This window comes from Macaca thibetana, chromosome 3, assembly GCF_024542745.1.
Source record: "Macaca thibetana thibetana isolate TM-01 chromosome 3, ASM2454274v1, whole genome shotgun sequence".
NCBI classification, from domain to species: Eukaryota; Metazoa; Chordata; class Mammalia; order Primates; family Cercopithecidae; genus Macaca; species Macaca thibetana.
This window is the reverse complement of record NC_065580.1, coordinates 182,902,614-182,918,988: the sequence shown is the minus strand read 5'-3', so window position 1 is coordinate 182,918,988 and position 16,375 is coordinate 182,902,614. Positions and strand designations below refer to the sequence as shown.

The following is a 16,375-nucleotide window of genomic DNA, read 5'->3' as shown; positions in this document are numbered from 1 at the left end:
TCGTAAAACAAAAGGCAGCTTAGATTGTATAATTTAGCAATAAATGGTAACTAAATTGCCCTTAGTGGATTGTGAATTTTGGCAGAAACAAATACTGAAAGAAATTTGAAAAACTGAAAAATTCCCCTAGTGTTAGAAATGCCATACAAATAACCTTCAATCTTATAATAACTTTCAGTATTTTCTCTAATAGTCTAAAGCAATTGAGTTTTTCTTCTATTATTGTAAAAAAAACTTAACATGAAATGTATTATCTTAATACATTTTAAGTTTAAAATGTGTTTATTGTTAACTATAGGTGCAATATATTACAGCAGATCTCTAGAGCTTATTCGTCCTGGTTAACTAAAACTTTGTACCTGTTGAGTACTAACTTTCCAGTTTTCCCTTGCCCCCACCACCCTTGGAACCACCATTCCAGTCTTTGATTTTATGAAATTGACCATTTTAGATACCTCATATAAGCGAACTCATCCAGTATTTATTTTTCTGTGTCTAGCTTATTTCACTTAGCATAACATCTTAAGGTATATCCATATGGTCTCATATTGCAGAATTGTCTTCTTTTTTTAAGGCTGAATAGTCATTTATCCAAAGAAGACATATAAATGGCTAATGACATATACCTGGGTATATGTTCCTGGCTATAGGTTCCACTGTGGGCCCAACCTACTATATTCCAGATGGGCTTTTCCATTTTTTAAAAAAATTTATTGAATAGATAGATTTAGAGTGACTCCTGTATCTCATTTTCTCTTGCTATCCCCAAGTCTCAGTCCTGTCTCTCTTTAAATCAATGCAGGAAAGTTTTCATAAAATTTTTGATATATAAATGAAACTTTGTCCAGTTTCCAGTACAAATACAAATCTCCCACTACTTTTACAGTTGTTTATGTATTTCACTGGGAATTTTAAATGGATGAATAATTAGATAAATCAATTTCTATCCTCATCTTTTGTAAGAAGTTACCAATAATTATGCTTGGGGGTACTGGATTCAGTATACACATATTAAGTAGCATGCACTTGTGGAAAGTGAGAATTGGGAGTTGGAAGAAAAGATGTATTTGCATCTACTCTATGACACCTTTTGAGTACTTTCATCTCAAGTTCCCATGGCCCTTATTGCTGTTTTTACACTTACAGCAAAAACTGTGTGTGTGTGTGTGTGTGTGTGTAGCTTTACAGATAGACTGTAATCACTTTGAGAAATAAAACTGTGTCCTTTTTAAATGGTCCACAATTTCAAGCATAAAACTATTCATCAGTGTTCATTAGATATTCATTGATGCATTTGTGTACTTTGCATTGATAATATTTAGATGGCTTAGCATTATGGGGACACCACCAAATGGAGGAGAGCCTTAATATATCTAGAAGAGTTTTTTTTTTTTTTTTGGCAATTAACAAGTTATTGAGGGTTCTCTTTTTTGCTTCAACTTTTATTTTAAGTTCCGGAGTGCATGTGCAGGATAGGTGAACATGTGCTGCATGTGATTTGCTGCACAGATCAACCCATCACCTAGGGATTAAGCCCAGTGTCCTTTAGCTGTTCTTCCTGATGCTCTGCCCCCACCCCCATGACAAGTCCCAGTGTGTGTTGTTCCCCCATGTGTCCACATGTACTCATCGTTCAGCTCCCACTTATAAGTGAAAACATGTGGTGTTTGGTTTTCTGTTCCTGTGTTAGTGTGCTAAGGATAAAGGCTTCCAGCACCATCCATGTCCCTGCAAAGGACATGATCTCTTTCCTCTTTATGGCTGCATAGTATTCCATAAATTCTTATTGTTTGGAAACCCAAATGTTACTCTTTGCCAATAAACATTATTCTAAAACTATATACTTTAATCACTAATTATATTTCCTCCCCTAAAAATCATGTTTCTGTGTTTTATAATATCCCAGTACATAAATAACCTTGTACATTTTCCTAATTATATTAAACATTGATATTAAAAGTTACCATTATTTGACTATAAAGATGCCCCATAGTCACAGAACTCTAAAATATTCTGCTTCTATTTTTATAGGCCCTACTTTTATCAAATGTTTCTCGACAAAAGTTTTCCACTGGGGAAATTATTAACTTGATGTCAGCGGATGCTCAGCAACTCATGGACTTGACAGCAAACCTCAATCTCCTCTGGTCTGCCCCTTTTCAAATCCTAATGGCCATATATCTCCTTTGGCAAGAGCTGGGCCCAGCAGTGTTAGCAGGGGTGGCAGTCCTTGTGTTTGTTATACCAATAAATGCTTTAGCTGCAACTAAAATAAAAAAGTTAAAGGTAAGAAAATGACTGCCTGATGTTACATGTGTCAAACAGGAGCTGAGTTTTTCTGACTTGAATGAACAATCACCATCCCGCTAATCATATAGAGAGAGTTATAAATGGAAATCATCCAATTTTATCATTTACTTATTCACTCAATCAGCATTGACCAAGCATGTATCCTATGTCAGCCAGTGTTCCAGGCACAGCAAGTACAGCAGTGAGGGGAACTGACAAGTCCAGCTCTCATGAGGGGTAGTGGAGGGGACAGACGTTAAGCAAGTAAATAAATAGATAGAAAACATTTGTATATGAAGAAGATTTAGTAAAGATACAGTGATGAAGAGACAAAGAATGCCATTTTACATTTAGGATCAGGAAAGTCCTCAGGAAGGGAATGGGATATCAACAGGGTGAAGGAGTAACTCATGTGGACGTCTGAGGAAAGACATGCCAAGCAAAGGGAAGGGTATGCATGCAGCCTGGAGGTAGGGGTATGCTTGGTTGTTTGAAAAGTGAGGTACTGCAGCAAGCAGACAGGAAATGCTTCACTAAATTAATGTTGATATTCTTCCTTTAATAATCAGTCATTCATCTTACCATCAATATATGTTTTGACATTCCACCATGTGTTAGACAGTGTGCGCTATGCTGTACTGTAAGAAATGGAGAAACCACAGAGTTCACTGCATTGAAGGAAATCACACTGCAATGAGATAGATGCTTTCACATGTTAAATTAACAGAGGCGGATGTATTGCTTATGAAAACATTTTATAATTTTAAATGGATCAAAGATTAACAATATATATTGACATGGAAATGTGTCAATCATATTTTAAAGCAAAAAGTAGATTAAATATATGCATGTATATCATGCATATATGTAGCTATATCATTGATCCATTATTAAAATGTGAATATACCTATACACATGTGTGTGATGGAGAGGTAAATAGATGAAGATACATAGCTATAAATATATTTGCATAAGCATAGAAGTAATCTAGAGATAAAGCATCAGTCTTTAAAGAATAGTTACCTGTAAAGTAGAATTAGACAGAAGGAGGGTACATTTTTACTTATTACTTTAATACCCCTAAGTGATTAAAACTTATATATAATTTTATATTTTTCTTAATTTTTCAAATAAAAGATGACTGATCTTTAAATATAAAAACTAGAAAATAGCGTATATTTATGAAGTAAAGGTACTTAGCATGCTAGTGTTTAGAATAACAGATTTGTTTATAATTATAACAAATACTTTTAACCAGTTTTTAAAAATATATTCTGGATTTTAAAAACTGCTATTTAAAGGCACATTATTAAGAATGCAAAAATCTTTTTTGAACCTTAGAGTCCTATAACCTTCAAAGAGATTTCAATATTATGTCCAAATACACTAGATAGAAAATATACCTTTAGGCTAGGCACAGTGGCTCACACCTGTAATCCCAGCACTTTGGGAGGCCGAGGTGGTGGATCACCTGAGGTCGGGAGTTCGAGACCAGCCTGACCAACATGGAGAAACCCTGTCTCTACTAAAATACAAGATTAGTCGGGTGTGGTGGCGCATGCCTGTAATATCAGCTACTCGGGAGGCTGAGGCAGGAGAATCGCTTGAACCTGGAAGGTGGAGGTTGCGGTGAGCCGAGATCATGCGATTGCACTCCAGCCTGGGCAAAAAGAGCAAAACTCCGTCTCAAAAAAAAAAAAAAAAAAAGAAAAGAAAAGAAAATATGTCTTTAAATCACACACGATATTATTAGTATAAAATCGCACACAGAATATGATGGATATTAGCTCGTAAAAGCATTCTTCATAAGATATACAAATACTTATGACATAAAACATAAAGTGCCAATGTTAATGGAGAAAACACTTAAGAAACGATACTCAAACAAGTATAAAATATTATAATTGTTAAATATTTGAATAAAAATACAATTGCATAACATTTATATAAAGAAAAGGAAGTGTATTTGAAAATATACATTTTAATTATTCTAATTCCCAAAGAACAAATAAAATTTATAGAGAGCCTTATTTTTATTCTTGTGACACTTCTGTTATAAGTACGTATATAAACAGTTAATGGAGTTTTTAGAAATGTGTTCTATCTTAGTAGAATGTGGGTGTTATTATTCAATTTTAAACAAATTATGTTTAAATACGTATTATATTTTCTACTTTTCTACTATTCTCCTGTTGGCTATGTTCAAGTTACCTATTTATAACTGTCTTCCAACACTGTCAATAGAATAATGTATAAATATTGTAAGATGCTTTTCTCCACTAAATCTTAAATAAAATAGAGAAAATAGAGCATATTTTAAAAATAGCTCTGGACATATCAGTAAAAGTATTACCAATTTTGTCAAATATTCTTTTATTTTCTTTCCATTAAATAGAAAAGCCAAAGAAAGAACAAAGATAAACAGATAAAGCTACTCAAAGAAATCCTACATGGAATTAAGGTAATATGAAAGGGATATGCCTTTGACCTATTTTGAGCATAGTAACACAGAGGAAGTTTGTAGTGTTCTCAGTATCTCAGAGTGATGACAGATAATAATTGTTGGCAGAAAATTTCAGATTTCAGATATTACAGGAATTCTTATCACTAAAATAACATTTAAATGCAAAGTCAAATAAAATGCAGCCATTTTCTTTTTGTTTCTCACACAAGTGAACACAAATATCCTAAAAGTCACAAAATATTACTTATTTTAAGGTATTGTGTTGAAAAGATGAGATGAGGCAGGCAAGAGTGGTCATAACACACCCATCAGTGTAAAGGCAGATTTATATAAGGGAAGTGATGAGGTGTCATTTAGTTTATTTTATGTGGGACACAAATGATCACATAAATGCTATTCTATAAATAGTATGTTGCAAATTATTTTTCTCTAGAAAAGCTGGGATAGTTTAAAAGTGAGAGCAGTCAGTATCCTTGGGATCTGATAACAGGTGTTATAGAACCTCTCTCTGACAATACTGATAATTGCTACCATTTATTAAATATTTTCCATGCATCAAATGCTGTGCTTATTCCTTTATATGTGTTTCCTCATGGAATTCTTATAAACCTCAAGAAAAAGATTTCCCATTTCTATCTTATTAACTAGGAAACCAAGACACTGAGCAGTTAAGGGTCAGGTTTAAATTTACAGAACCAGTGAGAGTGTATTAGAGTTCTCCACAGAAACAGAATCAATAGATTTCATATAGAGAGATACAGATATACAGAAATATGAAGAGAGATTTAAGAAACTGGCTCATCTGATTGTAGGGGCAGGCAAGTGTAATATCTGTAGAACAGGTGGGCAAACCGAAAATTCTAGCAGAAGTTGATGCTGCTATCTTGAATCTGAAGGCATTCTGGAGGCAGAATTCCTTCCCCACTGAGGAACCTCAGCGTTTTCTCTTAAGGCTTTCGACTGATTTGGTAAGGTCCACTCATATAACAGAGGGTCATCTGTCTAACTCAGAGTTTAACTGATTGAAATGCTAACAGCATCTAAGAAATACCTTCACAGAAATATCTAGACTCCTGTTTGAACAAACAACTGGGCCCCATAGCCAGTCAAGCAGTCGCATAAAATTAAGCATGACAGCTGGGCACGGTGGCTTATAATCCCAGCACTTAGGGAGGCCAAGGTGTGCAGATCACCTGAGGTCAGGAATTCGAGACCAGCCTGGCCAACGTGGAGAAACCCCGTCTCTACTAAAAATACGAAAATAGCTGGGCATGGTGGCTCATGCCTGTAATCCCAGCTACTTGGGAGGCTGAGGCAGGAGAATCGCTTGAACTGGGGAGGTGGAGGTTGCCGTGAGCTAAGATCATGCCATTGCACTCCAACCTGGGCAACAAGAGCAAAACTCCATCTCAAAAAAAAGAAAAAAAAAAGTAAGCATCGCATAGAGCTGGAATTTGAATGTAAGTCAATTCACTCTAAAGTTTAATGCAATAAGCCAGTGTAGGATCCTATTTCCCCACATTTTCTGTCTCAGAAAATAGTTGACAATCTCAAAACGCTAATCAGCTTTCAGAGAATGGCTTGAAGTCCCAAAACATCTGTCGTGGAGAAACTGGAATGGCAGGGAGAAGAGTTTAGCTATAAAGAAAAAGGTAATAGACAGAAGTGAGAGTTGGATCAGCAGGAAGAGTGACAGAACTGAGCTAGACGGAAGCTGTCTATGGAGTTCTATGGAGTTCGTGCCTTACAGCTGGGATGTTGCCAGAGTCTGGCTCAGAAATAAGTTACTGGGGGTGGTGGGGACATAAGGCTGGGTGGTCATTCCCTCCTTCTGCTCTGCTCCACCCCCAAAATACCACAATTTAAGAAAATATTCTGATTCAGTCTAAGTGAAAGCAATGCAATTTTCTTCATGGTTGTACCATCATTTTTTATCCTCACAATTTTGTGTGTGTGTGTGTTACTTGTTTGTATGTGTGCATTTTTTTCTTCTATGATATAGATTGTCAGATAATTACTGTGACTCATTTACAGATCCTCAAACTTTATGCATGGGAACCCTCTTATAAAAATAAGATTATCAAAATTCGAGATCAGGAATTGGAATTTCAAAAATCAGCCAGGTATCTTACTGTATTTTCCATGCTGACATTAACTTGCATTCCATTCTTGGTAAGTGTATGTCATATTTCCTGTTTTTATTTTCAAATCTGATTTACAGATTTACCTCCAAATTACTTGGAATTAAGATGTATAAAGTTGTATAATCTGAATTAAAATTGTAAAGAAAATACATTCATTAACTTATGTGGATTAGAGAACAAAAGTTACAAAGAAAGGGAAAATACTGTATGTGTTTTCATTGATCTGTATTTTTTAGATATAATAAGATTACTTCTCTGTAAATTTCTCAGAGATTTCATATATGCCTATATCTCTTAAAAACACAATCTACATTTCAGAATTTCATTCCAGTTTTAGAGCTTGATATGTATGACCGACTCCTTTTAAGCAGACTCAAAGGGCACATTATATGGAGGTGAGAAGAGAAGCAACATTTATTGAGTTGTTACTGAATGTCAGGAAAGTTACATACATTGCCTTTTTTTCAATCTCGCAATAATAAGGCATTATTTTTCTCATTTCACAAGACAAAATGGAAGTCCAGAGTAGTTGGAAACATCCTCAAAGTTACAAAATTAGTATTTAGAGGCGAACTGACATGAAGTGACATTATTTTCTTTCTATTACACCATGTAAACATTGGGAATCCCATGCTATTTTAACTAGAGTATAAATTGCCTTGAACTATGAAGCCATGGGCAAAAGCCAAAGGAAAAGCAAGCCACAGGTAACCGGAGCATCAATTTGAATCAAAGTTGCCACTCTATGTAGATAATTAATTTTTTTAAATTTCAACAAAAGTGAGTATTATGGAAGCAAATGCAATATTTACATTTGGAATACTTTGGTAAAACCATCCAAGATGTATTTGCTTAAGCCAGGACTATATATATGATAGTTAAGTCCATTCGCATGCATGAATGATTTTTTTCTGCCTTTTCTAAATGAAACTTATAAGAACAAATATAAATCTTAAACATGATTTATTCATATCTTCCTCAGTTAATCTTATGACACAAAGAAAGAATAATTATTATATATATGTCAGAATGTATGCAACTGGAAAATAAGTTTACATAAAACTTCTGAATTTTAAAGAAAAGATGAACTGGTTTACAATATAAATGGTAATAACTGTGGTAAGGGTATAACATCTTAAAAGAAAAACGCTGGAAACAAAATTATTTAGATTTTATTTTCTAATTTTGGGGACTGTAACTAATAATGTTATCAGTAGAAATTTGAAGAAAGTAACACAACACATCTCTATTTTTTAGGTGTCCCTGGCAACCTTGTGTGTCTATTTCTTACTGGATGAAGGAAACATTTTAACAGCCACTAAAGTGTTCACATCGATGTCTTTGTTTAATATTTTAAGGATTCCTCTGTTTGAGTTACCAACCGTGATCTCAACTGTGGTCCAGGTACATACAGAATACCTTAAACTAGGAGTTATTCCTTTACAGGAATCTATGGTTTGGGACATTTTATTTCTTCATCTTTTTAATTTTATTTTATTTCACTTTATGTGGTTGTTTGACACTGCATTCAAAATTAGTTTTCCTGAATTAATGAGTAATAGAGAACATTATAGAATAAAAATGAATCATGTCTTGCTTGCTTGTGCTTTTTTCCCATCAAAGTGACTTTTAAATACTTCAATATGTTATTTTGTTTTCTTGTTAAGTGTTAGGTTCTCTACTTAGCATTTTTAAAGCTGGTGTTAGCCACTATGCCGTCATAGGATTCATTTCCTGTTTCCAACGGAAAAGTTAAAATTAGGTGCTTTGTATGAAACTGGATAGAATGTTTTTCCAGGGTTCAGCAGCATTTCATCTATACTGAATGAATAAGCAGGGAGAAAAGCACATTGATAATATCAGTCAGCCAACAAGCCATGTGTGAGATGTCTGGGTCTGCCTGCTTTTAGTTGTAATCTCCAGTTCCTGGAGGCTGTTTAGATACTAGATACAATGAGTAGATGGATGCTAAAGCCACAGGAAACCCAGAAAAGTTCCTTGATCCTTTTGCCCTGAGATTTATGGTTACATTTTTTGGATATCAGGTTTGGCCATCCTCCATTCAATTATTTTCCTCAAGTCTGGATTCATAAACAAAGTGAATATTTGCTTATTGGAATCATCCTTTAATTTAAGAACTTTACTCTTTAAAACATATTACTTGAATAAGGAGTAACATAATTGAATAGTAAAAACCAATTAAGCCATTTTTGTTACATCTTTTTTCATGTTATTTTTCTTAAAATAACCAACAGAGGGCGTAGAAGAACCGCTGATGTGATCCTTTTAGCATTTGATTTCGTAGCACGCTTCTCATAAAGAAAATGTCAGTTCTTAGAGTAACAGTTTTGTTCTAGTTTTGCAATTAGAATCTAGCTAAAGGTCCGATATCAAAGCCTTTTCCAATTGCTAGCAGCACTGTGCTACCTTCATTTAAGGAGACATTTTTCCAAAATGGAAAAACAGAAAAAGCTAGCTGTATATTCTGATTTGCCACACTTGGTTAACAAAACCACAGCCCAATTACATCTTATGTGCTAACGATACAAGTCCCCTAACACAAAGTAAATAAAAATGTACTAGAAATTTTATGTAAGTCAGTTTTCCGAAAACAATGTAATTTTATTTCTCCTAATGTAGCTAAACATTTTATAGCTATTTTACTACATTACAATTTCCTGTTACTATAATTGAATATTATTATTGTCAACATTATAGTTTTGTTTATCATCAGTAGCAGAATTCACTCACCAATCTTAAAGTTGCTTTTAAAACTTTATTTTTCTATATCACAAGGAAATATTACCTCACACCTGTTAGGATGGCTAGTATCAAAAAGTCAAAGAATAACAAGTGTTGGCAAGGATGTCAAGAGAAGGGAACCCTTGTATACTGTTGGTAGGAACATAAATTGGTACATCCGTTATGGAAAACAGTATAGAAGTTCCTCAAAAACTTCAAAATAGAACTACCATATGAGATGGAAATCCCACTTATGGGAAAATATCCAAGGGAAATAAAATTACTATGTTGAAAAGATATATGCACTACCATGTTCATTACAGCATTATCAGGAGCCAACATGTAGAAACAACCTAAGTGGCCACTGGCAGAAAAATTGATTAAAAAAATATACAAACAATATAATAGTATTCAACATGGCAGAATATTATACTAAGTGAAATAAACTAGGCACAAAGAGACAAATACTCTATTATCTCACTTATATGTGAAATCTAAAAAAGTCTAACTTATGGAAGCAGAGTGAAGAAAAGTGCTTATTAGGGCTCAAGGGTGACACTGGGGTGGGGTGGGGTGAATGAGATGTCAATCAAAGATTACAAACTTCCAGTTATAAGATGAATATGTTCTGGAGACCTAATGTACAGCATGATAACTATGGTTAATGATAGTGTATTGTATACTTGAAAATTGCTAAGAGAGTAGATGGTAGGTATTCATATACACAGGAAAATAAAGGTGTCTACAGGAGGCGATACATAATCTAATTAGCTGGATTGTGGTAATCATTTCAAAATGTGCACGTGTATAAAAATCATGTCATATACCTTAAATATGTATAATTTTTCTCAATTATACCTCAAAGAAGTTGGGAAAAAATCAATCTTTCTGTAATTATTAAGAGTTTTTACGGCTTTTCTAGAATAATATATAGGATTTTCATTTCTTTTTCTCATACCTTTCAGCCTAGATGACATTAGTTTTGATCTTTGATTCTTGAAACTGCCCTTTGTCTTTAGGAATGAATGTATTTATAGCATTAAATCAATTCAAACTATGCTTGATATATTTATCTCAATATCTTTAATCTGCATAAAAATTCTACTCAGGCTGTAAAACATAATAAACATTTTTTAGTTTAAGTTCTACTTGAACCCCAGATAAATTCCATCTGTGCTTATTTTGATAGACAAAGATATCCCTGGGGCGTTTGGAAGACTTTCTCCACACTGAGGAGCTTCTTCCTCAAAATATTGAAACAAACTATATAGGAGGTCAGCACTTCCTCTTTGCATTCATTACTTACTTGACTTCTGGGTTGAAGGTAATTGGTTCTAAAATGCATCATTGTATATTTTTTTCTTCCTTAGATCATGCTATTGAGTTTACAGATGCTTCTTTCTCCTGGAATAAAACAGGAATGCCAGTTCTAAAAGAGTAAGTCGTGGTTTGGAGAATTTTTTTAAATGTTAATATTGGGTTCTAAAATGCTCCGTATTTTTATTTCTTAGAGGTTTTTAATAAGATTAATATACTGAAATTAATAAGACTTTTAACCTCTCACTTCACCTTTCATTTTCATGGTGATCTTGCTGTCCTTTTTTCTATTATTTCTTCTACCTGCAGCATTTTATTGTTCATTTGTTTGCATTTTGGAAGGGTAGGTGTTTGTAGAAAAAGGTGAAAAGCGACGATTTCAGGGATGATGCTAAGTGCTGCACACAGTGACTTATCTAGGAATAGATTTTTAAAACAACCGTAAAAAGAATCTCCTATATTGTCTCCCTTTCTTCTCATGCAGCTTGAAAATAAAGATCCCAGAAGGAGCTTTAGTGGCTGTTGTAGGGCAAGTTGGGTCTGGAAAATCATCCATGCTTTCTGCCATTCTGGGGGAAATGGAGAAACTTACCGGAGTAGTCCAAAGAAAGGTAAAATAAAAAATACATTCTTTCAACATCTTCTAATGTAACAAGCTATAGCCAACTTGTCATTAGTGTCAATAAGAATTTATCAAGCTGAATTGAAGATGCAAGCCTTTAATGGGCATTTCCAGTTTATAACAAACATTTCAATTTCCATAGAAATTGATTAACTATGGGTGGATTAATAACAGAATTCTGTTCTCCAAATACTTCAGCAAATCATTTGTAAATGCTTATGGTAATTGTTTGATGATATTAACTGAATTGCAACCAATTATAGAGAAATGAATGTGATTTATATTGTAATTTGATTAGGTTTCTATTTATTATTCAGCAAGGTTCCCTAAGTAATTACAGCCATTTCATTTCTAAGAAGTCTTGTAGCCACTCTCGGGTAGGATCTTTGACCAAAAAGAAACTTCAGAAAAATAAAGTTATTAATAACTTACATTTAAGATTCAGCATTAGGACCATGAAGAGATCTACTCTTGACTAATTGTTCTATTCTTAAAGGTCAATACGAATAAGAATTGAACAAGTTCTTAATCAGCTCTCTCTTTTTGAAACAGTAGACTACCCAATGAACTTTTCCTTAGATGTAATCAACTCTTAGGTAAAACACTTAAGTAGCTCAATCTTTCCTTCTTACCTGTGACAAGATGAACAAGCTCTATGTATCTGAGATCAGCATCTCTTCACTGTATTATTTTTTCTTTCCTCTCTGGGAAAAATCAACTCTAACTCCTTTTATTTTTCCTCACATCTTTCTTTCTACCTTTATATCTTTCCTGATTCCAGTCCTTTGGTGACTATTTTTTGTTATTCTTTTTTATCTCGGCATGACTGTTACCTAGTCTAGGGCCAAATATGATTCCTGTGACTTTTTCTGATAAGATTGCACTTAATGAGCACCACTGTTTTTAAACCTTAAGTATACTATCTTTGTAGCACTATGCTGTTTGTAGCAATTGCAATTAGCCATTTCTCTGCAGTTCAGGATAGCTGTACCTTTTACTTGGGTGTACATTACAAACATAATAAGTGTCATATTAATTTCATTTTTATTTAGTTTTTTTCAGCTATTTCACTAAGCAATTACTGAGCCTATGCTATGTGCCAGAGAAGTAAACGTGAATAAGATATGCCCCTCTTCTTTCAAAGGTCATAGTGTAGTGAGGGAAATACCATAATCAATGATAAAAAGGTCTAAATCAGATATGAAAAATGAATTGAGGCATAAAAAACAACAAATTCTGCTTCAAAGAGTTCGAAAAAGAATCCAAAAGGAGGTCGCCCTTTATTTGATATTGAAAAATAATTAGAAATTGATAAAGATAAAAATAATGTCGATTCTAGATTTCACTTAATTCATTAATAATAGTAATAAGCTGAAAAGGCTGGGGTGAGAATTGCATAGGATAATGTGCACAGACCTAGCCTAGCTCCTCTCTATGAATATGTAGGATGATCATCATCTTTATTACGACTGTTGAGCCTCTCAAAATAAGATTTAAGGATTATTTCTGATATCTTTGAATGTTTTTAATTAAGAAGGTGTTCATAGCGATGAAACAAACTGTAATAATGCCATTATTAGTGGTAAAACAGAGAGGATATTCCTTGTTTATTTTAAATTACTGATGCCCAAGAAAAAGTATATTATCTGTTTTTATAACTGGTCATTGGCCTTCAGGAAGCTTTTGGCCTGGATCAATGGCAGGATTTGAAGTATCACATTCTGAATTATTTCCCCAAATACTTTTTATTCAGAATTTATATCATCCTGATTATCTCTATTGAAGTAAAATTAACATTATAGTGGCATTTTCAAAGTGCTTTTGTGTGCACTTTCTATTTTTCGGTTTTTCAGATGATTACTTTTTTGAGGCATATTTTAATCCACAATATTCAAAGTCTAAAACTGCCTATTGTCGCTAAACTTTCTCTGTAGACTCCCTACTCTTTTCAGTATCAAAAGCTCACACCAGGCACCGTTCATGAAAAGGATTCAATGTTCAGTGTTCTGTGGCAGAAACATCAGAGATTTGGAGACCATTTTTGAATTCACAAAACTTCTATTATAGTTTCATTATTAAGAATGAAACAAAATGTTTTCATTTGTATGTGAAAGGAAATAATAAAAGCGAACATTTACATCTCTATGAAAATTGTAGTTTCTGTTTTCTCATGTTCTTCAGTCTCTTCTTTGTTTTTCATCCTGTGCACTGCTCAACTTGTTTAATACATAGCAAGTATTCAAAATATCGACCACTCACATGCTGATTTAATATGCAATTCAAAGCAAAGTTTAGATTATTCACTTCACAAGGCAATTTGAGAACAATTCCTTTTGTGTTCAAGATCAGGTCAGATCAGAACTATCTTGTTTTTGATCAAAAGCCATTCTGTGTCTTACATACTCAACAAAGAAGAATTACAAGTTAATCTTTGATCTTTAAAGTAGCAGGTAGAAATCAAAAGGCTAATAATGGTTGCACATGTGTGTATATCAGAAAGTACTTTAAGTGGCTGGTATTGTTATAGAGTATGGAGTACTTAAAATACTGAATCAGTGTTTGAATTGAGTCCATAGGGTAGATTGAAAGGTAGGCCACTAGTGCAAATACTGTGGGTTCTTTTTCTAGAAAAGAAGGGTTAGTTGAGAAGATATTTTATGCAGCAGACTGTCATATATTTAAAAATCATTTCAAGGTATAAAATCATAAAACATAAATTTGGGAGCAGTGGTTAATGTATAATACACGGAGATTTGCCACCCAGATCCTCCTACTAGTTAGGACTTCTACAAGTCCCAGCTGTGGGAGTATGAACAGGAAGTCATCTCCTTCAAGGTTGGCCTGGACTTCAGATAGTGGCCTGTCCCAGGGTCTCACTTTTGCTCAGCCTGACTTGGGACAGCTCTGATGACCAATTCTCTTCCATGGCTCTCCGGAGGATTGGCCAAAGTTTTCTTGGTTCTGCATCACATCCGCATCTGTGGCTTCTCCCTCTGCCTAATCTTCCCTCCTCCTTTCCTTCCACAGGGGTTGATCCCAAACAAACAACTTGGACCCCAAAATCTGATTCAGTGTTACAGACTGAATTGTGTTCCCCCAAAATTCATGTGTTGAAGTTCTAATTCCCAGTACCTCAGAATGTGACTGTATTTGGACACAGGGTCTTTAAAGAGCTAGTTAAGTTAAAACAAGTTCATTAAGGTGGGTCCTAATTCAGTATCACTGGTGTCCTTATAAGAGGAATTAGGACACACACACACACACACACACACACACACACACACACACGGAGAGAGAGAGACCATGTGAAACACGAGAAAATTACAATCATCAACAAGCTGAAGAGAGTGGCCTCAGTAGAAATCAACCTTGCTAACACCTGATTTCAAACATCTAGCCTCCAGAATTGTGAGAATAAATTTCCATTGTTTAAGCCACCCAGTCCATGGTATGTTGTTATTGCAACTCTAGCAAACTAACACACTCAGCATCTGCTTCCAGAGAATACCACTTTAGACAGATAATTGAGATAGAAGCTACAGTGAAAGTAAATAAGAAGCACAAAGTAACTCATTTGGAGGAAATTCCAGTAAAACATATAAAATATGGTGCCATGATCTATGTAATTATATGTATCCATATTAAATTTTTTACTTCTGTTTTAAAACTAAAGAAGGCAAAACTATGGACTAAATATGTTCCTTTACTGTGATGCATGCAACTTCTCCTTTTCTCTAGTTAAGAATTTTTTTTAACCTCTTTCTTTTTTAGGGTTCTGTGGCTTATGTTTCTCAGCAGGCCTGGATTCAGAATTGCATTTTGCAAGAAAACATTCTCTTTGGCTCCATCATGAAGAAAGAGTTTTATGAGCAAGTATTGGAAGCCTGTGCTCTCCTTCCAGATTTGGAGCAGTTGCCAAAGGGAGATCAAACTGAGATTGGAGAAAGAGTAAGGGAACTGTAATTTATCACATAAAGAAATATAATCCCATTCAGCTTGCTAATAAAATGTTTATGCCTTTTTCTTGAAGTCTCGAAGAGCTATACAACTATAATTTTTAAAAATTATTATGTAATTCCTATATAAGAGATGGCGATATTAAGGACAAGTAATTATTTACAATTGACTGTTTGGAAAAGATTAAAAATCAGTCGGAAATTCTGTTGTTAGTATCCACTTAGGGGAATAAAAGCCCATTCATTAGACCATCAAAATTTTGTTTTGATGGCTGGCACAATGCAGTTCACTTTCTAAAGAGTGACTAATAGTTTTGTTTGTACCTGTATCTCTGGTGTGCAAAGTCAAGGCTAGAACAGGAGCAAAAGAGCACCAATCTCCAGCAGTGGCACCCGAGTCTAGGTTCTAAAGAAGCTCTGAAAACAACACTGTTATGAATGTGCCTTCTCCACGTTTGCTTATTCCTGCTTAAGTGGAACTTGTTCCCCAACTATCTCTCTTTGTTCTATTTCATTTTCATTGTGTTAGTAAATAGTCATTACTCTGCTTAGTGTTTTGGATTTAAAAATACATATATATATATATCATGAGCCAAAGTATGAACCCCGAGAGATTATCTCCAACCCCTGACTAAAATCTGCATTAATTAAACATGAATGCAAAAGTAGCCTCTGCCTGCAATTCATGTGTGCTCTAAAGATGAATAAATAATCCTTACTGAGTGCTTTGAATCTCTGAAAAGAGTGAGCATAACATTGTTAGACATTTTTACACCTGCCCTCATGTTATCTAATAAGTCCATTATAGAAATTAATACAAGAAATACATAACAAAATTGTA

General features: G+C 34.2%; 1 protein-coding gene across 1 annotated transcript in view; it reads left to right on the top strand.

Annotated features, from left to right (window-relative positions):
* Positions 1–16,375, top strand: part of LOC126949671 (multidrug resistance-associated protein 1-like) — a 92,785-nt gene that overhangs the window by 27,365 nt on the left and 49,045 nt on the right. Inside the window, exons 6-13 of the mRNA XM_050782366.1 lie at positions 2,032–2,286; positions 4,685–4,750; positions 6,788–6,925; positions 8,155–8,301; positions 10,829–10,913; positions 11,010–11,076; positions 11,441–11,567; positions 15,350–15,526. Coding sequence (XP_050638323.1) covers positions 2,032–2,286; positions 4,685–4,750; positions 6,788–6,925; positions 8,155–8,301; positions 10,829–10,913; positions 11,010–11,076; positions 11,441–11,567; positions 15,350–15,526 — 1,062 coding nt within the window. The remainder of the gene's footprint in view (positions 1–2,031; positions 2,287–4,684; positions 4,751–6,787; positions 6,926–8,154; positions 8,302–10,828; positions 10,914–11,009; positions 11,077–11,440; positions 11,568–15,349; positions 15,527–16,375) is intronic.